The sequence below is a fragment of the Artemia franciscana genome, chromosome 6, assembly GCF_032884065.1.
Source record: "Artemia franciscana chromosome 6, ASM3288406v1, whole genome shotgun sequence".
Lineage (NCBI taxonomy): Eukaryota > Metazoa > Arthropoda > Branchiopoda > Anostraca > Artemiidae > Artemia > Artemia franciscana.
The window spans coordinates 29,017,894-29,044,960 of NC_088868.1; the positions used below are offsets into that span (position 1 = coordinate 29,017,894).

The 27,067-nt window shown below is 34.5% G+C and overlaps 1 protein-coding gene and 1 long non-coding RNA gene across 2 annotated transcripts in view; both read left to right on the forward strand.

Annotated features, from left to right (window-relative positions):
• LOC136028283 (uncharacterized) overlaps positions 1-10,268 on the forward strand; it is a 35,305-nt gene extending 25,037 nt beyond the window's left edge. The window contains exon 3 of the long non-coding RNA XR_010617800.1: positions 9,958-10,268. This is a non-coding gene — a long non-coding RNA (uncharacterized LOC136028283). The remainder of the gene's footprint in view (positions 1-9,957) is intronic.
• Positions 10,269-11,135: 867 nt separating this feature from the next.
• Positions 11,136-27,067, forward strand: part of LOC136028284 (MLX-interacting protein-like) — a gene marked incomplete in the record, with an annotated part of 87,271 nt that continues 71,339 nt past the window's right edge. Inside the window, 3 exon segments of the mRNA XM_065706029.1 lie at positions 11,136-11,647; positions 16,488-16,594; positions 22,929-23,125. Of these exon segments, the coding sequence (XP_065562101.1) occupies positions 11,196-11,647; positions 16,488-16,594; positions 22,929-23,125 (756 nt within the window).

Below are 27,067 nucleotides of genomic sequence, written 5' to 3' on the forward strand. Positions count from 1 at the left end.
AGTCCTTTGTCTGCCCGATTCTTGAGTGTGGACATTGTTCTACAAGACCATACTACAACAAGGACATAGATGCTCTCGAAAATGTTCAGAGGAGGATAACTAAATTCTCTCCCTGGCTACGTTTCCTTCCCTACGAAGAGCGGCTTAGAAAGCTTGGAATCCCAACCCTTGCCTATAGATTCCATCGTGGTGATCTTATTGAAATTTACAAGCTCTGCAATGGAGCCTATGATAACGTACCAGCCGAGAGAATCGTGCAGTTCAATAAAAATCATCACATGAACTGCATGAACTAAAAATCATCTCACAGTACAAAGTGAGTTCGGAACGCTTTTACAAGGACATGGGCCGATGTACTTTCGGCAACCGAGTGGTTCAGCATTGGAACAACTTACCAGAAAGAGTAATATGCTCCACAAACCTACTGACATTCAAGAAAAGTTGATGAATATTATTCAAGTGACATTTTCTCCTTGTGCAAATTTATAGGAAATGCAAATTAAGATTTTTGTTTTGTAGAGGCTTAACGGCCTGCCATCAAATTACGAATATATTATTATTATTATTATTATTAAGAACTAATAAACAGAATCAACTATTTTAATAATTAAGCCTAAGACGTGAAAACTGTAGAAATAACGATTTTATAAACCAAAAAAAACTCTGGCAATTAAAACGAAAAAATTAAATTTTATATAACTTTCCACCAAAAATTTTGTTCCAAAGAAAAGTAAATCAAACTCAAGACAAGCAGAAATAAATTCCTATATTAGTTCAAATTAAAAGATACTGTATGTGTCCAGTTTTTCAAAAATAGCGTATTTACAATCTCAAGAACAGCTATGAAGTTTAAGTTGAAACTAAGGGTATGTTATTGGGGATGTTAAAAAGTAGTTGGAGGGCTATAAGCGCAATAATTGTAATATATACAGTTTACATTTTTGAATTGCAGGAATTTTCGTAAGAAAAAGGGGGAATTTTTTATTGTGATTGTGTGCGAAAAGGACATGTATTTTTCTATTTTTTTTTTTTCAATTTTTCCGCAGGTACTTCATATAGAAAGGGTGGTTGTATGAACTTAAAAGGGGGCAAATTCGATTTGAAATTGGAAGTTCTAGTTCCCTTTTAAGAGTAAAAAGTGATTGGAAAGCAACTATCCCCTCCCCCACACCCTCTTTTCCCTAGAAGGACCCTATCAAAATTTTGAGATAGCTTTTTTGCTCAAAGTAGTCCAAAGGTCAAATAATTATGCCTCCAGGGTTGGCAAAACTTCCCATAGCCCCCAGAGCAAGAACTGTAAATTATGCATGCTTTCCATTGTTAACATAAGAGGTCCTTATGAGCCTGAGTCTTACAGACCTTGGAGAGGTCTTGTTACATTTTAAATCAAAATTTCTAGTTCCCTTTTTAAGATTCGAGAGTGATTGGAAGGCAACCAGCCCCCCCCTTACACCAATGTTCCCTAAATACTCCCGATCAAAGTTTGGAGATTTGTATTTTGTTCAAAATAGTAGAAATGTGAAACAACCATGGTTACGGGTTGGATAATCCCCCATCTCCCCAATCCCATCCCCAATGCCCCAGAAAATGTCTGTTTTGGAATTTAATGCCAGCCCTCAAAGGATGCTTTTGGAGTCTACTTTTGGTCATCTACCTATATAAATGAAGGGTTCTAGGTCTTTGTCTCATAGCATCTCTTCAGCCAAACTTCAATTTTCGCTACCAAAACTTGCTCAGATACCCCAACGGATCAGTCAGAAGCCTAATTATATACTAATGCTAATACTAATAAATACTAATCCTCCTAATTACTAATGATATAATAAAAGCTAATACTGATAAATACATATAGTAATATTAATGGATAAATAAATCTTAAATTGAATAAAACTTAAAGTGAATATGCAAACCAAGCTTAAACCGAACAAACATCACTGCATAAAAGAGTTTGGCTTCTGCCGCCTTTCCTAACTGTGTTAAATAAATTAAAAACAGGTTTTTTAATGGAAAGTAAGGAGTGACATTAAAACTTAAAACGAACAGAAATTACTTTGTATGTGAAAGGGGTTGCTTCCTCATCAACGCCCCGCTCTTTACGTTAAAGTTTGACTCTTTCTCCTAACTCTACTTTTTAAAACAGTAAACTAGTTCTACAGTACACAGTTCTACAATAGGGTTCTCTGACACACTGAATCCGATAGTGTGATTTTCGTTAAGATTCTGTGACTTTTAGGGGTTGTTTCCCCCTATTTTCTAAAATAAGACCAATTTTCTCAGGCTCGTAACTTTTTTTGGGTAAGACCTCAACTTGATGAAACTTATATATTTAAAATCAGCATTAAAATGTGATTCTATTGATGTAGCTATTAGTATCAAAATCCCAATTTTTTAGAGTTTTGGTTACTGTTGAGCCGGGTCGCTCCTTACTACAGTTTGTTACCACGAACTGTTTGAAAGTCTAAAGCCTACCTTGTCATTGGTGTTTTACTGAAAATTATGGGTGTCTTGACAGTCTTGGAAAGAGCTACTAAATTAATCTGAATATTTTATGTGTAATGATATTAATTGCTTAAAGTTTTTATTTATATTTTCAGTGTTGTAGCAAGCACAAAAGAAAACATTGTAATATAATTCGTTATGAGTAAAGCGCAAATAACCCAGTAGGCCTTAGGTTTTTTTTAGTTAGGGAAGGGGACAGTAGGCAAACTCTTGTTTGCTGTGAAAACTATATGTGTCTTGAGTAATCTTGGCAACAAATGATAGAATTAAATTGAATATTTGATATGTGAAGATATTAATTCCTGAAAGCTCATCAGTTGAAGATCTTATTCCACTGAAATTTTCATTTTATTTTCAATATTGTTATTTTTAATAAATACAGAACAAAATATCTGTAATATAATTTATTTTTAGTAAAGCGCCAGTGTCACAGCAGGCCTTTGACTTTTATTAAGTTTAAAAAACAAGTTGTTTTAACTGAAAGTAAGGACCGACATAAAAACTTAAAACGGAAAGAAATTATTCCGTTTATGAAAGGGGCTGTCCCTTCCTCAACGTCCCGCTCTTTACGCTACAGTTTGAGTCTTTCTCACAACTCTACTTTTTAAAACAATAAAAAACTTTAGCGTAAAGAGCGAGGCGTTGAGGAGGGGACTACCCCTTTCATATACGGGATAATTTGTGGTTGGTTACTTAAAAAGGCAACTAGAACTTTTTCATTTTTTACAAACATTTTTATTACAACGTGAAAAAGTCCCCCTGAAAACCTCTGTATACTTCCAAATAATCATTACTATATGTAAACAATGGTCAAAGTTTGCAACTTGCAGCCCCTCCTCCTGGGACTTTGGGGGATTAGGTCGTCACGAAGACATAATTATTATGTTTTTCGACTACATTAAACAAAATGGCTATCCCAAAATTTTGATCTGGTGACTTTGAGAAAAATGAGCGTGACAGGGGACCTAGGTGCCCGCCTATTTTTTGGTCAATTAAAAAGGGCACTAGAACTTTTAATTTTCGTTATAATGAGCCCTCTCGTGAAATTCTAGGAACTCTGGATCAATACGATCAACCCTGGGAAAAAACAACAACAAATAAACACGCATCCGTGATCTGTCTTCTGGCAAAAAATACAAATTCCACATTTTTGTAGATAGGAGCTTGAAACTTCTACAGTAGGGTTCTCTGATATACTGAATCTGATGGTGTGAGTTTTAGGGGGGTTTTCCCCTTGTTTTCTAAAATAAGACAAACTTTCTATGACTCTATGACTTCTATGACTTTTCGGGAGGTTTTCCCCCTGTTTTCTAAAATAAGGCAAATTTTCTCAGACTCATAACTTCTGATGGGTAAGACTAAACTTGATGAAATTAGTATAAAATTCAATACTTCTGATGTAACTATTGGTATCAAAATTCCAATTTTTAGAGTTTCGGTTACTATTGAGCCGGGTTGGTCCTTACTACAGTTCGTTACCACGAACTGTTTAAAACGTTAGGGAAGAAGGCAGGAGCCAAACTCTTTTATGCAGTCATATTTGTCTTATGTTACGCTTTGTTTGCATATTAAATTCATTTTTTACTCGTTTTAAGATTTTTTTATTCATTTAGATTAGTATATGTAGTGTGTTTGTCTGCTTTGATTTCTTATTTAATTTCTGTTCGTTTTCGGTTTCCTTTATGCTTCAATAGCATAATTTTTGTTCGTTTTAAGCTTGATTTGCATATTCAGCTGAAGCTTTACTTATTTTAAGATTCATTTATTCATTTATATTAATATACATAGTCTGTTCGTCTGCTATGATTTTTTTTATGTAATTTCTGTTCGTTTTTGGGTTTCATTTATGCTTTAACAGCATAATATTTTTGTTCGTTTTAAGCTTCATATGCATATTCAGCTTAGGCTCTATTCATTTTAAGATTTATTTATTCATTTATATTAGTATATATAGCGTGTTTGTCTGCTATGATTTCTTATTTAATTTCTGTTCGTTTTGGGTTTAATTTATGCTTCAATGGTATAATACTTTTGTTCGTTTTAAGCTTGATTTGCATATTCAGCTGAAGCTTTACTCATTTAAAATTTTTTTTATTCATTTATATTAGTATATGCAGTGTGCCATTGTTAGATAGCCATTTGTAAAGATAGCATTGAAAATTGTTAGATAGCCATTTAGATAGCCATTCTGGGGGTAAGGGTTGTAAGTGTCTAGGGGCTTATAAGGTTTTTATGGAAGGAGTGGTCATATGAACTTTAGAGAAGGCTCATTTCATTGGAAACTTTATAGTTCTAGTTTCTTTTACTAGTCAAACATTATGGAGATCCCTGATTTTTAATTTAATTTCTGTTTGTTTTGGGCTGCATTGATGCCTCAATAGCATAATATTTTTGTCCGTTTTAAGCTTGATTTGCATATTCAGCTTAAGCTCTAATTGTTTTAAAAGTTTTTTTTGCTCTGTTTGCTTTTTTAATTTCTGTTCATTTTGGGTTTCACTTACTCTTTAATAGTAATGTCTGGTGGTTTTTAGTTTGAATTATTATAGGAATTCATTTCTGCTGATCTTAGGTTTAGTATCGCCTTTGCTTTTCTTTGAAAAACTTATTTTAAGAATTTTTTTAATCAATATATAGCAAAAGTAATATGTATCCTACAAGTAACAATAATATACTTAAAAAAAACTTTTTCGCATGCTGACCAATGGTCTGCGCTGCACAAGTACATGTCTCCTGATTAGACGCCTTCAACCCTGAGTACAATTAAATAAATAAAACTAATTTTTTTAGCTGAAAGTAAGGAGCAACATTAAAACTTAAAACGAACAGAAATTACTCCGTATATGAAATGGGTTGTCCCCTCCGCAACCCCTCGCTCTTTACGCTAAAGCTTTTAATTGTTTTAAAAAGTAGAATTGTGACAAAGATTCAAACTTTAGCGTAAAGAGCGAGGGATTGTGGAGGGGACAACCCATTTCATATACGGAGTAATTTCTGTTCGTTTTAAGTTTTAATGTTGCTCCTTACTTTCAGCTAAAAAAATTAGTTTTTTTTTAATTTAATTTCTGAACGTTTTTGAATTAATGCATGTTTGGTTTTGGCTCTCCGCACATAAATTATTAAAATGAAATGTGTATATTAATTCTTTTTTTGGCTAAATGGCTTTCTCTTAGTTTTGATCAGACGATTTTGAGAAAAAGGGCTGGAGAAGGAGGCCTAGTTGCCCTCCAATTTTTCGGTTACTTAAAAAGGCAACTAGAACTTTTAATTTTTAACGAACGTTTTTATTAGTAAAAAATATACGTAACTTAAGAATTAACTTACGTAACAAACTTTCATAATCTTATATTTTTATTATGTATACGAGGGGGTTTGTACCCTCGTTAATACCTCGCTCTTTACACTAAATCGTAAGTTTTGTCCCAATTCTTTAAGAATGACCCCTGAATCAGAAAGGCAGTAGAATAAATAATTGAAACTACTAAAAATACTTTCTCGCTCTTTATGCTAAAGTATTTTTAGAATCCCTTATATGCGTAATAATCTCTGTTCGTTTTAAGTTTCAATTCTACTCCTTCCTTTCATTTGAAAAAATGTTTTCATGTTTATTTTTCATTGTTTTCTTATAGTAATGCTAGAAAATCCTGCGCCCTTTTCATTGAATTTTTCTTCCCCCATGACAGATTCGTCCAAGGAAAGATCCTCCAACATAGCCCCCTCCCCTCAGCCCCACCCCCAAACAAAATAAAAACCCCCTGAAAACGTCTGTACACTTCCCAATAACCATTACTATATGTAAACACTGGTCAAAGTTTGTAACTTGCAGCCCCTCCCCCAGGGATTGTGGGGGATTAAGTCATCCCCAGAGACATAGTTATTATGGTTTTCGACTATGCTGAACAAAATGGCTATCTCAAAATTTTGATCCGTTGACTTTGGGGAAAAAATGAGCGTGGGAGGGGGCCTAGATGCCCTCCAATTTTTTTAGTCACTTAAAAAGGGCACTAGAACTTTTCATTTCCATTAGAATGAGCCCTCTTGTGACATTCTAGGGCCACTTGGTCGATACGATGACCCCTGGGAAAAAGAAAAAAAAACAAAAAAAAACAAACAAATAAACACGCACCCGTGATTTGTCTTCTGGCAAAAAATACAAAATTCAACATTTTTGTAGATAGGAGCTTGAAACTTCTACAGTAGGGTTCTCTGATACGCTGAATCTGATGGTGTCATTTTTGTTAAGATTCTACGACTTTTAGGGGGTGTTTCCCCCTATTTTCTTGAATAAGGCAAATTTTCTCAGGCTCGTAACTTTTGATGGGTAAGACTAAACTTGATGAAACTTATATATTTAAAATCAGCATTAAAATTCGATTCTTTCGATGTAGCTATTGATATCAAAATTCAATTTTTTAGAGTTTTGGTTACTATTGAGCCGGGTCTCTCCTTACTACAATGTAAAACTGTTTGATATTTGGTTGAGGGCAAATCATCACACGCTTCTAAAGTACCCAAGATTTGATGAGTTACCCACTGAAATCTAGGTGGGCTTTGGCTGAGCTTACAAAGTTGAACCATCGCCTCCCCCCCCATTCCAAAACAACTAACCAGCGACACCAGGAACCCAACTCTTGTTCACAGGATTTCAAGTCCAATAATACAAAATAAAACAAATAGTAATATTTGTAAAATAATAATACTGTTTAATTTTCCCCTTCCATTGTAAAATTTATGTATTATATATAACGCCTTCAAAGTATTGCAGCCGAAATAAGAAATAATTATTTTTTGTCTAGATATGTTCTTAGTACACAAGCGCCATCTCTAATTCCAATTTCTTAAAAAGAAAATTTAGTAGGTTGCTCTGTTTCCTATCCACTCAAAGTTCACCGCTCACCTTTTTGTTCTCTTTTCAATCTTTCGGTTACCCTAAATTCAAATACGTTTCTTTTTGTATGAGAGCAAGAAGCCTTTTTTTATCCTGTAAAGGAACTCTTACCCAAGAGCTCGAATAATATAAGTTTAATGTGTTTCTACCAGAAAAGTTGATTACGTAGAATAAATTACATAAGGTAGGTAAAAAAAAAACTAGAATAGGTAGAAAAGAACAGCAAAGTTTTGTCTTCAGATTCTTATAAAGCTCTTCACTTTGCTCAAGAAAGAAACTAACCTGTATTAAGCTCACTTGTGATGCAAACAAAAGTAAGTAATAGTAGAAAAAGCCTCTAAGCAAAGGTGTGCCCAGGATTTTTGTTCTGGGAGGAGGGTTTACAAAAATAGACTTTAAAAAAACTATCAAAATTTGTTTCGATGCATTTTTTTATTGCGACTTTACGCGTCATACAAAAATTCGGGGGGAGGAGGTCAAACCCTGTAGGACCCTATGAATACAGCTTTGTCCGTATAGTCCATTTTAAGACAAGGATAAAGTGGAACCGTGAAGCCAAGTCATTATTTCTTTATTCAGGCAAGACAGTAGAAAATTTATAGACATTCTGAGAGAAGGTCCTCTTGAATAATTTGACCTGCTTGTACAAGGAGCTTTATTTTGACACTAAAAGAGCTCAGAGAAACTTGGTAGTGATTTAGATGAGTCATTCTACTTCTTCACAATCATCAATCATTTAAATTTTTGATGAATACAAACTTATATGTCATGGCGTTTGTTCGGAGGACTTCAGTCACGGGAAACTAGTTCAAAGGAATTCATGTGGCAGTACGGAACTGCGATATGTTCTATTGTTTCCTGGAAACTTTGTGCTTTAAGTCAATAAGTGATAATTTTCATCTTAGCTGCAACAAGTATTGTAATATAGGCCTACCTCTAATGAAAAATCTAGCTGGCCTTATGAAATCCTTCTGAGCCAGCTGTCAATGCAATTTTCCTGAGTAAAGTGATGTATTTGCACTTTGAATATAATTAAATTTTCGAATTTTTTTTGTAGGCTTTAGTAAAGAAGAGACAGAAAACTCAGCTGGGCATCGGAGAATTCTCATTCCCCACAATAATTTAAAATGATGCTGGAATAGTCATCTTTATCGTCTTCTCATTATGGATCATAGATGTGGACAATATGTTTATAGTTTATATAACAGAGTAGCAATATACAAAAGAAGAAGGTTTTGTAATACTTTTTTTTTCCAAATAAATAGCAGTCGGGCACCAAGCATCAAACAAAACTAGTGTATTCGTAACTCTCTAAGCATTTACTGGCATATTTGTAAGGGGAGGAGCTAGACAGCATCGTAACGAGCCAATTGAAAGCAACAACCATCTACTCAACATTACTCTGCAATTATTCTTACGTGGGCTTAAGGGAATAACCGGTTAATGACAGGGATTCTCGTTAGCAAAAATTGATCCAGGTTTTACCTCTTGTATACACACTGTATGACTTATATCATAGCTTGAGCGGAAGTTACTATGGCCTGGTTTCAAATCTTCAATTTGAAATTACTTTAATTCATGAGGTAGTCCTCTGCCTAGTTTGGGATTTTGAGGTTTTTCGAAATGGATGGATGTATAGTTTGTTGTTTGTTTTTTTTCTTGTGTTGAGTCTCTTAATTGGTAATCCTTGCAATGTTCTACGTATTTGTTTCATTTTTGTTTCTCCTGTGTTTTTTCCTTGGCCACAAAGCCTTACAGGGAAGTGTGTTTTGTTATGAATCAACTGATTCAATAAATTAATGGGTTGATTGTAATGATAATGAAGATGAGAAATAAGTGAAAATTCTGAGAACTTGCAGAGCACGACTTTGATTTACACAAGTAACGTATATTATTACAACACATTAATACATATGCGTGCATTGTTGTTTCGTCTGCTACCCCATTTTTATTGCTGGATTAACGAAATACAATATTAGCTGCTGGGCAGTAAAATATAGTTTTATTCAGTTTATATTTTTGGCAAATACCATTTTTATAAGTCTGAATCACTTATTTATTTAATTTGGCATAGAATCAACTTTTCTACCTTAAAATATCTTCCGCTGTCCTTGCGAAGAGAGGACAAATATAAACATTAAAATTTTACAGTAAAGCTAAAAAAATAATTCGTTTGGTGTTCTGTTTTTAAGACAATAAAAAACCTCATAGTGAGGAAAGGAAAGTTCAGGTATCTTTCTTCTCAATAACATAGCGATGAAGTTAAAAAAAAGTAATGCTAAAATACATGCAAGATAGTGCGGTTTTACAGAAATAGGGAAATTTAACAAGCACTTAGCTCTGTTTTGGAATTCGTTAATTTAATGTTCAAGGGCAAATAAAACTCACTAACGAGTTCAGCATAAAAGTTTGACTAAGAAATGTTTTAGATTAATTTACCGTGTATACCTCAGTAATAAAGGTTCATTGAAGACACACTTTTTGATGCCACATTGTCCTATGTATCTTTGAATGTTTTTGTAATTCAAAAATAACGAAGCTATTCAGCTTTTGACTGGAAATTTTCTTTCTAGGTACAGCACTGTTTAAAAACCTTCTTTTCCAGAGCTGGAAAGTGGAGACAGCTTAGGTTTCCACAGTTTATGTCCTTCGCCTCTGACTAGCAGCAACCTGTCATGCCGCTTTTTGCTAAAAGACACGAATTGACTAGAATTGGAAAGCGAACACAGTCCGCTAGCAGAAAATATCTCTTGTCAGTGCTTTTTGGTGCTAAATTCGGCTGTTACACTCAGAACTTTAACAAAACTTGCAATTTTGACTTTTGTTTTGGTGTTGTTATCAGTTATTCCAAGAAATAAACAGGCTTTTTTGAAAACTTGTAAGCTAGTGACTGTAACTAGTTATTAACAAAATATTTATAACAATATAAGGGTGCTTTTTCACTTGCTATTCACAACTGAGCCTCTAAGCCAGGTTTATTTCTTGCCAAGTATCTTCCTCTTTCGTGTTAGCTTTTTTACAAAGCATTACTTGTGTCGGACAAAAACTGATGGTTCCGGATGAGAACCACCAAACCTTGAACTTATACATTCTCAACAGTTTCAAAACACTTAATCATATTTCCTCGACGACACAAAAAAACCGATCGGTACCATAGGGAAACTAAAAAAACTCTTAGACTCAAAACCGGTCAGTACTATGGAAAAAAGGAATCAGTTTTCCCATGGTACCGATGGGTTTTAAATTATTCTGCATACGCCTGAATGGGCTATATGACGTGACTTGCTGCTAAAACTTCTTTTAAAATGAGCATACCACTTTCACGAACTTTATTTTCCTATTATACGGAGACGTCAAAATAAGCCTTAAATACATTATACTAGTTTTCGCGGTTAAACACCTGCAGTGAATCGTTTTTATGTGAACATTTATACCCTTTCAGTTTGCGTTAGCCAAAAAATTGCCTCAGTTTGAATCAAGGACTATGAAACACACAATTCAAAAAAGTTTATTCACAATGTGTTATTCATTTCACAATTCACAATGTTTATTCATTTAAAAAAAATATGTAACAATGACGTCACTTGTCCTCGATAATCTTTTTTTTCGGGGTTAGAAAGTGCAAGCCCACGCATGAGCGTTCGAGGGTATAATTCGAGTAACCTCTGACGTCATGTCCCTCTCATAAAACGCTGGGATTAGTCAGATATGTAATCGGACAAGTAAAAGAACACGGGGCAAATTTTTCATTTTCTCATTTTCATCATTGTTAGATAAACATAAAAAATAAAACTGAAATGAAATTTGGAATATGAGAGTTCTTGTGAATAAGAACAATGACAAGCAGCCAATACACTCGGGACATTTTATGGTTAGTAATTTTGAAGACGAGACCCAGGAAGAGGATGAAGTATTAATTCCCAACGACCCAGAAGAAGCCCTTCGGACAGAATCTGTGATAACTTTTGTGCCACAGGTGAAAAGACCAAGGCTAGAGACCAGTAAAAGTGACTATGAGATAACTAAAGTTGAAGATACAAAAGAAGCAGTACCCAAGTATTCTGAGCAGCAATATCTTAATTCAGACAGTGATGCTTTATTGGAAAGTAGGCCTAAACAGAGATTCCAGGCTCTAGTGCAATGTGAATGTGAACCTGTAAGAACTAGCAGTGGAAGTTTGATTCATGCCTTGAACCTATGCAGTGGCCTTGAAATTGATCAGTCACTAGCAAAATTATTCCAGTGTATGTCAATTGCCTACAGGTTGGTTGAACAGTTTATTTCTAGCATCCAAAGGTAGCCTAATTGTTCATATTTTAGGCATAGGTTAAATGCAGCAAAATCAGGTAAGTTTTGACAGAAAGGAAAGAAAAGGACCTAGCCTAGGCTACTGTTTGAATTTCCTGTTCAGTAGCCTATTAGCCCAATTCTGATAGACTAACAATGTAATAATTCCACAGTAAGAACTAAACTTCTTATTCTATTAAACTTTTCTATTCTGAACTAAAACTGATGCTGAACTCTAATAAAAAAGAGTAGGCAAAGACCATTTGGTTTTCTCTTCAATACTTGGTAAAATTATAGTTAAGTGACTTCTTGCTATCTCAGAAAGGGGTTAGGTTAGGAAAATGAAACTTTCAGGGATGGGTCTAGAGTCTAAAGCATAGCCTATCCCAGGAAAGTATTTTGAAGTACCCACCTCCACTCCTTCTCCCTTTAGAGAGCCTTGAATTTAGCCTACATGACAGGTCTAACCTATTGAAATTTTGACAAAACAACATTTTACCTTAATTTTCAGTTACTAGTTGCTTTTTCTCTGCCCTTTGTTCTGAAAATGCAATTCCTGTTATTTGTGTAGAATTCTGAGCCATATCAATGTCCTTTTTCAAAATTTAGAAAATGTATTTGCATATCTTTAAAACCTTATAAATTGGAATTGAGCAAAGTTGTGAAGCTGAAAACAATTTTGTTGTACTTCATTCAAGTAGAGGATCTATTTTGCAAGGTTTCACTTTTATAACACACATATTTTTGAAGGTCATCAAAGGCCAGGGCTCTCTAGAGAGAGAAGGAGTGGATGTAGTTACTTCAAAATACCTTCCTGGGACATACTTTAGCCTGTAGACCCATTCCTGAAAGTTTCATTTTCCTAACCTAACCCCTTTCTGAGATAGCAAGAAGTCAATCAACTAGAATTATACCCAATCCTCTTTTGGCCCTTATTAGTTGCCAGAGTGATAATTAGTCCCCCCCCCTCCCACCTCATTTTGCCATAATATACAATATTGTTGACCTTAGTTATCTAGCATCCTAGTTATCTGGCATTGAAAAGCTTGTTTTTGGCTTTTAAAAAATTGATCATGATTGCCAAACAAGAGTAAAACAGAGTCTTTTTGCTGAGTTTGACCTCTTTGAGAAAGTTTTCCATGGAACAAAGGAAATTTTCAATGGTCATCCATCCACTGCAATGGGCTAAGCCAATGCATCCTGGTGGTCCAGTTCAAGACATCCTCACTTTAACTCTCAGAAAAACACACATTGGTGGAACCACCTGACCATTTGCCTATACAAGGCATAATATTGTTTTATTCTCCCCTCTTTTTGCCAACACAGTCTGTGCCACATTTTTTGCTCCCATTTTAGCGATCACCTTTGGTGCCTTCATTACTGTTTGTGCTCCTTTATTTTTTCACAGTTACAAATTCAACCAGGAGGAAAATGATACTGGCCATTCAATTTTTGAAAAGAGGCACCAATTATAACAGCATTACAGCCAGCAGCATGAGCCTGATTTGTATTGTCTGGTTTTCTGATTAACAAACTAGTGTTCTGCTTGGTGAACCCTTTTCTCCAGTTCACTCCTGCTTTCTCATTCAGTTCCCAGCTTGACAGAGTTTGATCTTAAGTGCTGTTGCCCATTTGTAGGGTAACTTTCTTATTGCATAGGGAGTCAGTCCATGGTTCAGTAGTGTGTATTTTTCAGGTATGCAGCAAGCTCTTTCTCTTGTTTAGGAGTAAAAGCAACTTTAGTGCTCTCATGAACATTGTCATTATTGCTACTACTAGCACCAATATGCTTCAGATTTTGCATTTTGACCTTTTATGATTTTAAACCATCAGCAGGGGCACTCATCTTTAAAGAAAATCCTTCCTTGATTGCTTGAAAAGATGATATTTCCATTCACAGATTGAATAACAACACACTTGACTAATTCTGGATCAACAGGACAACTCCCCTTTCAAACATACTCCCAAACCTATATATGACAAATAGTACATATGTCAAGATTTCCAGCAAGCATATAAAAACTTCTTTTCCTCTTTTCTTGGTTGTCTCTTTTATCCAAAGTCTACACATAGAGTAACTCAGAAAGTTGTGTCAATTCCAGAATGAAATTTTGCCTAGTGTTTGATAATTTTTTATTTTGACAGATTTCAGCCATTGTGAATAGAGAACCCTTCCAAGGGGGGACAACAAGTCCTTAGATCCAGCACTGAGCTAACTATATAGCAGGGCTTCAAACTTGTTTGTTACAAAGGACAATATCACAAATGTACATCAATTCATTGAGTTTTAAATAACACTGACACAAAATGTTCAGGTGTAAACATGGTCAAAATGCATATCAAGTACTAAACCTTAATTACCTTAATCAGCAATTAGAGCTTGCTTTGTCCTCCTTGTTAATCTCATAAATGGTTTCTGTGGGAAAATCCAATTAGTTTTTTTTTTTTTTTTTTTGCCTGACCCTCTTACTCTATGTAAGTATGCTGTAGGGCCTATGGTTGATCATATTTTTCACTTTTGATTTTTTTTTGTGCTTATATTTATGTTGTAATTAATATTGCCTTAGGCACCACCAACCCTAGGAATGGCTCCGATTGCCTGCTTCAGGTAAACAAAACCCACATCTTATAATCTGCATGCATCCTGCAGACAAGTTTTCTGCTGCTCACCAAGACTGGTTGTCATAATAATTGTCTTATATTTGAAAAGGCATGACTAATTATATATAAAAAAGTAGGCTACATCTAGAGAAATCAATTAAAATATAAGAAAATTTTGCTCTCTTGCTAATATCCCATGGCTGCAAATTTAATTTGTTTTACATTTCAAAATTTGTTAAACAGCAGATTTTTATCTGTGTGTATATACACAGATTTGTGTTTATATCTTTATATACCCATATCTGCTATTTTTAAGATTTAAACAAAGTCTGCATCTATTTTTATTAGTGTTAAACAAAAGTGCAAATTAAGGTAATTAAGGTAATATGCTTGTGTTATGACAATATAATGGGAAGACAGAGGCAAGAAGACCATTGCTAGTAAATTTGAAAATGTAAGAGTGTTTTGAGATATGTAAAATCAATGGTGCCAATTCACAAAAAATGTAGGGAGGAGGGGCAAGGATGTTTTTCCTTTTTTAATGGGGTTACAAAAAAAAACACGATTGGGCAAACATACTCAAAACAAGGTGTAGCAGTGACTGCTGCTTCAAGAAATCACTCAATAATGTATCCAAATCCAGTTTCTTAACCTCCTCTTTTTTGAAGCCCATTATCATGATATCACTGAGTCTGTCATCTCCCATTGTCAATTGCAGATAATCCTTCACACACCCTAATGCTAAGAAGAATTCTTCATTGCTGTTGGTGATAACAGGGAAATTAGCAACCAGTTCCATCATTTTTAGCACTGCAGAATAGGCAGTGGGCAAGTCAGATAAAATTTCGATAGCTCAGAGACGATCCAGCTTTGAAGTGCCACAACTTTGCAAGAAAAAGCAGGGATTTTAGGGCATAGTCATCAGCACCAAGAATTCCTTGATAATGACACTTTACCCTTCCATCTGTCAAAAATTCAAGGAAATCAAAACTTGAAAGGTTGCAAGGCAAGTAAAAAAAAATTCATTGAAATTAACATTTAGTTTCTGACCAATGCAAATGACCCGTCAGCCAGTCTTGCTAGTTCAATATATCACAAAATTAAAGTATAAAATAGCTAATAAATAGAAATAGCAAGATCTATATTCAAATTTTATGGGACCATGCCCCCCCCCCCCCTGTCAGTTGACACCACTGTTTGAAATAATGATATAACAGAGAATTTAAGGCATTAAGTGTGATTAACAGTTCCTATATTTAGAGCCATTTCATTATGTTTAACTCCAATTGAATTAAGAAAGTCTAGATTCTATAAGAATATATATATGTTCATATTTACCAATTATGGTATTTCAAATCATAGGTGCAAATGGATGGAAATGGAATTCATGAAGGGAGGGGAGTCAAAATCACAAGAAGTCACATTGTTCCCTGCTTTTTTCACTGTTTCCTGGGGGATGAATCCTAGAGACCCTAACCCCTGTATGCAAATATTTCTGAAAAGGCTCACTTGGCTAAATTTGTCTGAACGTCCCTGAAGGTTTTTAGTTAGGGGTTGGGGATAGAAATCCAATTATTTTGGTAGATTTTTTCATCAGCAGTACCTCATGGTGGAAGACCAAGGGGTCTTGGGCTCCTTAAAGTTCAATGTTAAAAATGTGTTAGTAAAGGAACCTGTCCAATGGAGCAAAACTAACGTTTTCTTAAATTTTACCCACCCTGTGTTAATTCTTAGCTCTTGCCCTGTCAAGAAAATTTGAGATGACCCTACCTTCACGACATGAGATATAGGAACCCCCCTTCCAAGGAAAAAGTCCATGGGAAGTGAATTTATCCTTCAAACCCACCCCCCCCCCCAAAAAAAAAATTAAAAGGGTTCACTAGGAAACTTCATAGCTTTTTTTTTTACTCAGAAATGCCTTTTTTTGTAATCTCTTCTAGGAAAGTTCATAGCTTTTGACTCAGAACTGCACTTTTTTTTGTAATATATTCTAACCCATCCCCCTATCTGGAAAAAGGATAAGAAAATCCTCCCTAATTTTAGGGCCTTTTTGCACCTACTCTTAAGTTAATCTTCACGTTTCGTTTTCAAAATTAAGAATTTTTTTTAAGGTGTTCTTTTTTTGTCATTGGTTACCTATTCTTTGTTGTTGTTTTTTTTTTTTTTCAAAGTCAATTACCATTTTCTTGAAAAGTCAGTGATTAGTTTCTTGTAGGCAGAAATTGACTTCACCGAAATGGAACCTCTTTAAAGGCATGAAGTTGAGCTGGAAAGATAAAATACGACTTAATAATGTGATCTGGAGATGTTGGCATATGCAATGTAAGTTTAATTTTTTTTTACTTTTCTTATTTTTTTCTCTTTTATTATTTCTCCTTCTTCTTTTCTTATTTCTCCTTGCTTTTCCTAGTTTGTAAACAATTTCTTAGACTGTCTTTCCATTTACAACTAAAACAAAAATGGGTAAAGTTTTTTAATACAACTCTGCAAAATTTCAGAGAAACTTTTTAATGGAAAGAAAAAAAAGTCTGAATATTTTGGCTTCTTGTCTAAAAGCCCTTGTCAATGAAAAAAGAAATAAAAAACAGCCTAAACAAAACATGTAAAGAAGAACATGACTAATCCTATACAAAAAAGAAAAACGAATGGAAAACTCTCATCCAAAGTCCAATGTGGCAAAGCACAAATAATGAAGCAGCAAACAATGAAGCAGATGCACATGGGTGTGTTGAAGTAGGACACACAAAACCTCTCAACATAGGATGAAAGTAAAAGATTTCAGTTTTACTCTTACTGATTTGAAGACTGTAAGTAGTGCATTGGTCCTTAATGTTGTTAATCATGGGGTCATTGAATTGGAGAACTGACTAGAGGTTGTCAGCACTATATTTAAGAAGAATTGACATGCCCTCTTTGCACTTGAGTCTTTCTCCAAACCTAGAAAGGACGAAGTTTATCACTAATAAAACAGTAATGCTGCAGGTTTGGTGCCCTTTTTGGTGCCAAACGTAAGCTTGGTTTATTCTGTGTAATTGTCTCTCAAGAAAAGGCTGGAAACACATTGATATCAGTTTTGCAAAAACTTAATTGCTAAAAAGGGAATATGTCAGTGTGCATCCATAATGTGCAAATTCTAGACTGCTATTGAATGACGTCTAAGGTGAGAGGCCTTTTGTCATTCAAGTAATAGATCAACACTCGCACTTTCTTGATCTGGTCACTTGACAGCGCTTTAAGTAAACAGTTGTGCTGCAGCCTTTCAGAAATCCGCACTGATAAAAGTCAAGGGAAGCTGAGACCTGTAGCATTAGCTCATATTTATAAACGTTTCTACTGCCTTTAAAAAGTTGGGAGCTGGTGAAATTAGACGAAACTTGTTACAAAATTTGGGACCCTCTACTTTGGGAATGACACAAACGTAGGCTTTCTTTCAAACACTAGGAACGTTTGCTCTTAGGAGTACTGATTAGAAACGGGTAGATGGATTTGCAAGGAAAATGGCGTATTCACGTAGTAGCTTTACAGGAGGCTCATCATGGTAGGGTGCACAATTGCTCTTCAGCTTCTAAGCTCTTTGTAGGCAACAAGGTCAGAAACCTTCACTACATCATCAATCCCCGCCTCCAAAATCTCCTGCCTCAGCAATGAGACTATCAATTTCTTAATTTGTGATTAATGAAAAAGTATTGCATATTGGTAAAAAGGGGTTCTTTCAGAAGCTGATATCAAGATATTATTCTCCTTGAGTAGCCTTAAGCCACAGAGCCTCCCTTTATCAATAAATCTTTTTAATGAAAAAAGCACATTTTTAGGACGTATGATAAGTAAAAGCATAATTTTATTCCTCACATACTGCCTCCACGCCCGTTTAGTTGGTTTAACTATGAGGTCTCACAACTTGGTAGAACCAACAGTGTTACCAGAACTTTAACGGTGATAACAAGTCTTTATTAGATCCTTTAGGTTGCAGGCGATCTATGGTTCATCAGTGTCAATCACAATCATCACTTTTGTTGGAAAGAAGACCAAAAACTCTCCTGGGCTGGGATAATTAGTTTATTAACTTCAATGTTGATATCTGATTCTGAGCGAATATCCTCGAAGTCATAGAGTACTGATTCAGCAACCGAATGTAGATATCAAGTCTTAGGTCAGTGGTGTTATTACAGTTTTGACTCTTTTTGGTTTCGAGATTGCAGAATTAGCTATCCAGGGGCTGATGAAGTGGTCTGAGTATTGAAGCAGTACTGATTCAGGAGCACCGATTTCTGGTTGCTTACACTATCAAAGCAAGAAACTTAGTAATGTCAACACTAAAGTAGTTGAACTGAAATGAGGATAGGTAGCTTTTTTTTATCCCATATTGAATATCATCTTGAGACAAAATATTTGGTTAACCAAATCACCTTTTCATTTCATTGAATCAATCAGTAGACAATTTTTTTGCTAGAAATCGAGATGAGATGGTATTACTTTTACGCGTATTTCAGGAATTTTCTGGTTTAATTATAGGCCATGAGATAAAAGAAAGACGAAAACGGGTGAAATCAAATAACATGGTTAATGAAATGTGTCACAGCAATAATTCGTAAAGACACAGCACTGACATCAGGAGTAAGTGATGTACAAAGTTTTAGACTAAGTAATCCAGTTGTCAAATATTATATTGGATATACTACGCTTGTTTAACATGGTTTTTTTGTTGAAAACTTCTAAAACCCAATCCCTCTGTATATCAGTGATATTTGTCATTCTCTACAGCATAGTGAAAAGAATGCATGGTATAACACAACTAGCTGATAGGGGACCAGAGCAAACAGGCTTTTGAAATTTTACAAACAAGTTCAGTTGCCTTGCTTCCTTAATGTGAAAGAAACAATAGTTAGAATGGATATGTTCACCAGGGCTTTTTAGAGAAAAGTTTACTTTGCCCTGAAGAAGGTCAGCAATATAATCCAATGCTGCAGAGGAACAATAGAAAATGAGATGGCGATTTTAAAAATGTTTACAAGTGTTACCCTCTGGTGATATCTGCAACAGAAAAGATGATGTTTGTAAATGTATTAATCGATTTGTCTCCTGAATGGCTCGATTTTGATTGTACTCTAATTTTGAAGGTTAATTTTTAGTTTTGAAATCATGGAAAATAGGATCATGTTATGTGTTTTTTTTTTTTTTTTTTGTTTATTTTTAGAGCTTTGGGTTTTTATATGGAACATTGTCAAACAGTTCGTGGTAACGAACTGTAGTAAGGAGCGACCCGGCTCAATAGTAAACGAAACTCTAAAAAACGGAATTTCGATGCTAAAAGATATAACAAAAGAATCGGATTTTTATGCTGATTTTAAATATATAAGTTTCATCAAATTTAGTCTTTGTCATCAAAAGTTACAAGCCTGAGAAAATTTGCCTTATTTTGGAAAATAGGGGGAAAAACCCCCTAAAAGTCATAGGATCTTAGTGAAAATCACACCATCGCATTCAGCGTATCAGAGAACCCCATAGTAAAAATTTCAAGGTCCAATCTACAAAAATCTGGGATTTCGTGTTTTTTGCCAGAAGACAAATCATGGGTGCATGTTTATTTGTTTGTTTGTTTGTTGGTTGTTTTTTTTTGTTTTTTTTTCCAGGGGTCATCGTATCGACCAAGTGGTCTTAGAGTGTTGCAAGAGGGCTTATTCTAACGGAATTGAAAAGTTCTAGTGCCCTTTTTAAGGGACCAAAAAAATTGGAGAGCACCTAGGCCCCCTCCCACGCTCATTTTTTTCCAAAGTCAACGGATCAAAATTTTGAGATAGCCATTTTGTTCCGCATAGTCGAAAGCCATAATAACTGTGTCTTTGGGGATGACTTACCCCCCCACAGTCCCTGGGGGAGGGGCTGCAATTTACAAACTTTGACCAATGTTTACATACAGTAATGGTTATTGGGAAGTGTACCGACGTTTTCAGGGGGATTTTTTCGGTTTCGGTGTGGGGTTCAGGGGAGGGGGCTATATGGGACGATCTTTCCTTGGACGAATATTTCATGGAAGAAATGAAATTCAATGAAAAGGGTGCAGGATTTTCTAGCATTACTATTAAAAAAAACAATGAAAATATAAACATAAAAAAGTTTTTTCAATTGAAAGTAAGGAGGAGCATTAAAACTTAAAACGAACAGAGATTATTACGCATATGAGGGGTTCTAAAAGTACTTTAGCATAAAGAGCGGGGTATTTAGGAGGAGAAAAATACTTCGTTCTTTATGCTAAATTATTTTTAGTAATTTCAACTATTTATTCTACGGCCTTTCTGATTCAGGGGTCATTCTTAAAGAATTGGGGCAAAACTTAAGATTTAGTGTGAAGAGCGAGGTATTAACGAGGGGATCAACTCCCTCATATATATATAATCAAAAACATAAGAATATAAAAGTTTGTTACGTAAGTTAATTCTTAAGTTACGTATATTTTTTTAATAATAAAAACATTTGTTAAAAATTAAAAGTTCTAGTTGCCTTTTTAAGTAACCGAAAAATTGGAGGGCAACTAGGCCTCCTTCCCCACCCCTTATTTCTCAAAACCGTTTGATCAAAACTAAGAGAAAGCCTTTTAGCCAAAAAAAGAATTAATATGCAAATTTCATTTTAATAATTTATATACGGAGAGCCAAAATCAGACATGCATTAATTCAAAAACTTTCAGAAATGAAATAAAAAAAAAACAAGTTTTTTGAAATGAAAGTAAGGAGCGACATTAAAACTTAAAACGATCAGAAATTACTCCGTATATGAAAGGGGCTTTTCCTCCTCGACACCCCGCTCCTTGCGCTAAAGTTTGATTCTTTCTCGCAACTCTACTTTTGAAAACAAAAAAAAACTTTAGCGTAAAGAGCGGAGCGTCGAGGAGGAAAAGCCCCTTTCATATACGGAATAATTTCTGTTCGTTTGAGTTTTAATGTCGCTCCTTACTTTCATTTCAAAAAACTCGTTTTTTTTATTTCATCAGGCATAAAAACCATTAAAGAGTCAGTCTGTTCTGTCGAATCCATTCATTTATCAGATAAACAAAGCAATTTGTGCTTTTTGATTGAAGGTCAGTTGAGCAATAAGAAGTGGATTTAAAAATCAGTTACAACAGTTGCAGACAAAATAGTGACTTCTTTTATTATGAAAGTACAATAAAAAGTTGTTAAAAAAGGATTTAATTTTAAAACTTCTTAATTAAAGTGAAAAAAATGTCTTTAAGGCTTTTACTGTTTTTGGTTGATTGTGCTTAAGAGTTTTTTACCTCAGAGATTCTTTTTTGTTGGGAACCACGTCACTCAAATACAATTTTGAGGGGCAAAAAGAACGTGTACAATGCGATAGACGCAGAAATGAGATGAAAAAAGGAGATAAACATGGCGTTATATGAAGAAAATTGTGAATTATAGAGATATTTGAATGTCATTTGTGTTAACAGGTAATGAGATGGCAAGGTTTAGGTTAAAAATTTGCTTTCCTTTCTTACTGTCAACATTCTTTCAGATTTCTAGAATTCTGCTTTTTCATACAATGGCCCAGCAATCTGGTCTGTCGTTTTTCTTTCTTTTTTCTTCTATATCTAATTCTCTTTTTAAGAAGGCTAGGTATACATAACTCTTCAAATATCCTACGCTACCAGTATTGAGAATTTTACCAGAAAAATTTAGATTGTCATTAACCATGGCTAGCTGGAGAAAAGGCCAAGACAGATAGTCAGAGCGAGAAGCACAGCACTTTCGGGGATTTATATAAATTAGGTCATACTTGTTGATATGTAGTCTATCATCCATCCATCCATCTTAGGGCAAAACTAAGATAGATAGTCATAGAAATTTAGGGACAATCGAGATTTTGGTTTGACTTATGATAGACGATGTTAAATGGACTGGTATGCAAAAGGTAGGACTGAATCAAGTCGCCTTTATTAATAATAGTGCCAATTAATTAATAATAATAAAAAGAGTGAAAGGTACAGCTGGCCTAAGTCTTTTTCAGGGATGTATAAAAATGGCTGTTACAAACTCTATGACTTAGTATAGACTGACCCTAAAATTAGTGATACGTTTGCAGGGGGTGCAACTCTAAATAAAAGATTTATCTTTCTCAGCTAGATACAATATGTACTTTGACTCTGGTGCTAATATGGCTTTCCATTATAATTAATTGATTTTAATTCAATAAATTAAAAAAAAAAAAAATTCAAAATTAAATGAATTTTTTAGTTTATTAGTTATATTAATAATTGTTAGTTAAATTAATGATTTGACTATTAAATTAAAAACCTAAATTACTGAATGGATTTTAACGGTATTGTTGTCGATTAATTAATTGTAATTAATCGACTAGATATGATTTATATTTTTCTTAAAAGTGGAGAGTTAACTTGACTACTTAGAATAAAATATTGTTTCTATTGTAATCTATTAAATTTAAAATTAATTAATTTTAATTAGCTAATTAAAATTATTAAATTTCATTTAAGATTAAATTTGTATTAAAAATTTTATTAATTGTTTAACTCCTAAATTAAAAGAAATGAGACTAATGAATTAATTCTAGTGGTGTTTTAATTAATTGACTAGATATAATCTATAGTCTATTGAAATATGGAGTTAACATGCCTTCACTTAGAATAGATCTTTATTGCTAGTTATTTTCAAACATCCTGGCACAATTGTTCAGTTTGCTTCCCCCTTGGACGTGGATAATCATTGTAAACCTGAAGCCATAGTCCTTGAAGGGAAATACTGGAAGCGTCGTCTTGCAACAGTCACCGCTGAGTACAAAAAATGGCGAATTTTCTACAAGAATAAAATAATGGGCCGACATCTTTCTGGAAGTGATCAGGTATAAATTATTGAATTGATTAATATTTAAATAACAATTACTAATTTATTTGTAAATTAAATTATTTTGTTCTCAGCAGCCTGATTTTCTGATATAAAACTTTTTGATTAAATAAAGAGGAACTTCTGGAGTTTAGCCAAGATAAAACACAGCCAAAAAAAGCCGAAAATGCATGGTCAATGGAAGTTATTTAGTGACAATTTAATGTTGCTTAGATTTTCGAAAATTTTTAAAAATTATTTGAAAAATTGTTTGCATTGTTGAATCGAAAATTTTTGGAGGAGCAAGGTAATGGGGGTGTCTCAGAACTCTCAACTATCATTAATGATGTCATTATTTATTCTTATTAATTAATTGATTTTAATGAATTAATTAAATTAATCAATTCTTTTTAATTAATTCTTATGCCTTCAGTCTAAAAGGCAGGTAGCAGCATATCATGAGTAATATACAATGGAAAAAAAAAATCAAATGAAATTGTCACCTTTTGAACAGAAAATTTGAGCATGCTTAAATTTTCATACAAAATAGGCATAAATAATAGAAATAAATTTAAATATGACGATTTTACCACTGAAATCCAATAAATAATAATTTTGTAATGTAAGTAATATAAGAATTTTGTTATTATTGTATTTAGTTCAGAAGAGTAGTTAGTCAAAACTAGTTTCGTAGCTAGTTTGGAAGGGGATTCTTCCACCATGATTAGGAAAACCATATAGCTTTCAGTCTGGCGCCCCTGTGTCCCCTTTGTGTCCCTCTTCCTTCCCCTATAAAAGATTCAGTGAGTAGATCTTTCCATAAGCTAATTTGTAACTAACACTGGCCATAATCTTCAAAAAGAAGCAGGAAATACTTAATCGCCTTTAAACTAAATATAAAAGGATGGAAATTTGTGCTTCAAAGATTATTGCTCAACTTTTACTTAGAGAATTAATGAATACATGCAAAAAAAAAAAAAAAATAATCCTGTGTTATGATTTGTAATATCTTCTTCTAAAATTTGCCTGTAATAGTGAGCATTTTTGGTGTAGGATATTGTAAACAAAAATTCTGAATTTTAAGAATTCGTATTTTCATTTAGGCTACATTCCAAATCCAGAATCCATATTGTCGACAAAAAAGGTACATAATAGGAAAAGACGGCTAAAAGTTACCCCTTAAAATTTCTCAGTTTCTTTCAGGGATGTAAGGGGGGGGGGTCAAATTCAAGCTTTCTGCACCTCTGTTGTAAACCTTTTTGTATTTCCAAATTTTTTTTTGTAATTTTAAATATTTTTGAAACCTGTGTATTCTTACCTGCACTACGAGAGGGGATCTAGCCTAAGGTTGTTCGAAGGGACCCCGCTCTTTGCCTCCTGAGAAGAATTATGGCTTAAAATGTACCCCTTCTTTATCTTCAACCTTCTACTCAAGTTAGTTTATTGCCGTCAGTGTTTGAACCAGGGCAGTTTCACTATTTGCCTTTTCATTAAAGATATTTTTGTGATCCGATTAAAATATCTAGATTTGTTCCAGAGAAATTATTTAATGATAGTTCAGATATCCGTTTGAGTGACTGAATATGAAACAGTAAAATCTACGAGAAATGTGGCACAATCTTGCTGTCGAGAATTATGATGGGCGAAACACGAATATATTACTCTAGATTACGTTTTATGGAGGACGTCTGAGAGGCTACTGAAAGTTGTGCGTTTTGGCGACCCAGCAAGGTCCAAATGAAAACCAGGGCATCTTTCAATGCGGCTGGAAGGGGATATAAAAAACAGTTTAAAAAGGGGGTGATCCCTAACTCATTTATCATTAATTATCTGTTAATGCCCTCAGTCTAAAATAGCAGGTAACAACATATTTAGCCCCTTTACCTATAATATACAAAATGAGCTTATTTTGTAACCATGAATGTAATCACAAGCCTGACGAAAGGTGAGGGGTCCAATTTGAAGTTCCACAATTATGAGCGACCATTATCTAACATGGAACAAGTTTAATCGCAAGTATGGCTGAAGGGATGGTGGAGTGTAAACTCCCTTAGAAAACCCTAAAAGTGCATAATTTTGCAAAATTCTTAAAAACTAGCATTTTTCTGGAGAAGAGTATCTACTTCGGAAACCTCAGCTCCTGTCCCCGGGAGAGTCGTCACAGGCTTGCTTCCCCATGGGAAATTTTTTTTTACGGTGCCCTGAGCTAATCATTAATATTGCTAATTAATTTTATCTTTCTATTCAATACAATGTTTCCAGTAGTCTCCATTTTGAAAGATGCTGACCCGTTTTGATTTTTTAAAATCTTTGTTTTTGCTTCATCCGTCATATTCTTTGCCAATCATATAGCCCTCTTTAAAATCAGTCGTGTCTGTGTGCTTGGCCCCGGCCTTCCATTTTGAAAGATGCAGAGACCTATTTTGATTTTTTTTTTTAATCGTCTGTTTTTGCTTCATCCGTCACCCCCTCTGTGCCAATCATATAGCCCTCTATAAAATAAGCTATGTTTAAATACGGCCTTACCATGAAGGTTTTTTGGAATTATTTTTAAACTGCGGCTGAACTTTTTGGCATATTTGCAAATGCAAGAGAGGGGGTCTTCACGGTGCTGAGGTATCGTTTGATTCCTCCTCCCCCTTTGTATTCGCATAGACGGTTTGAAATATTTTAACCATCAAGATACATTGTAAACTTTAAATATGTTTTCAAAATTAGCCACTGTTTCTTGGAATTAGAAAAGTAATTCTTGCAGACTGTTTTATCTTTGAACTTCTGAATGATTTCCACATTCTTATCAATGATGCAGTTTATTTACCTCTAAAATACGAACTTTCTGATTTAGAGCTTTGTTACAAGGTTCCTAAGAAGGAGGAGCTTTCTAAAATTTACTTACCTCCTAAATATGCGCTGGTTTTATTTTTTCTTTGAGCGATGCTCTTTTTTATTATTTCTGGAGCAAGGAATTGTAATTATTGTGGGTTTTTTACTTAAAAAATATGTAAATTGTTCTAAGTGAAAAATTATGTTTGGTTACTTTAACTGAGTCAATAAAGTAGCCAAAAATAGTCTTATCTTCTTTTGTAATCAAAGGTCAGGTTTGGCCATATTTACTTTACAAATCTGTCTGTGCATTTGCTATGCTTCAGGAACTTCTGAGATTTGTTTTTTGTTTTCTTTTCCTGTAACAGGAATCGCAGCACTAGACGCCAAGGCCGTATCCCGAGAGGGTTTACCAGGTTTGAGCCCCTCCCCTTGAAATTTTGTTCAACTGGTAAGAAAGTAGCAAAAATACAGATAAACAAGCTTTTGATGAGTTTTGTAGTTTTTTCTCCCCCCCCCACCCAAAAAATCCAAGCCTCCGAATATTATCCAGGATTCGCTTTTGCTAGCCGCACTCATGGTACATCGTTATTCTTTGCTACTAGTATGTATAAAACACTTGAAACTTTTCACGAAGGAATTTAATAGTGGTCTATTGCTTCTGCTAAGAGGTACATAGCTTACGGTAACTGATCGTCAGATGCAAATTCTGTCGGTCTGTCGGTCTGTCTGTCCAGGTTTTGCTTCTTTAGGTACTTCCAGGTAAGCTAGGACGATGAAATTTGGAAGGCGATCAGGGACCGGACCAGATTAAATTCGAAATAGTCGTTTTCCCGATTTGAGCATCTGAGGAGAGTGGGGGCCGGTTAATTCGGAAAAAATTGAAAAAATGAAGTATTTTTAACTTACGAACGGGTGATGGGATCTTAATGAAATTGGATGTTTGGAAGGATATCTATCTCAGACCTCTTGTTTGAAATCCCGACCAGATCCGGTGACATTGGGGGGAGAGTTGGAGGGGGGAACCTAAAATCTTGGAAAACGCCTAGAGTGGAGGGATTGGGATGAAACTTGGTGGGAAAAATAAGCACAAGTCCTAGATACGTTATTGATATAACCGGAACGGATCTGCTCTGTT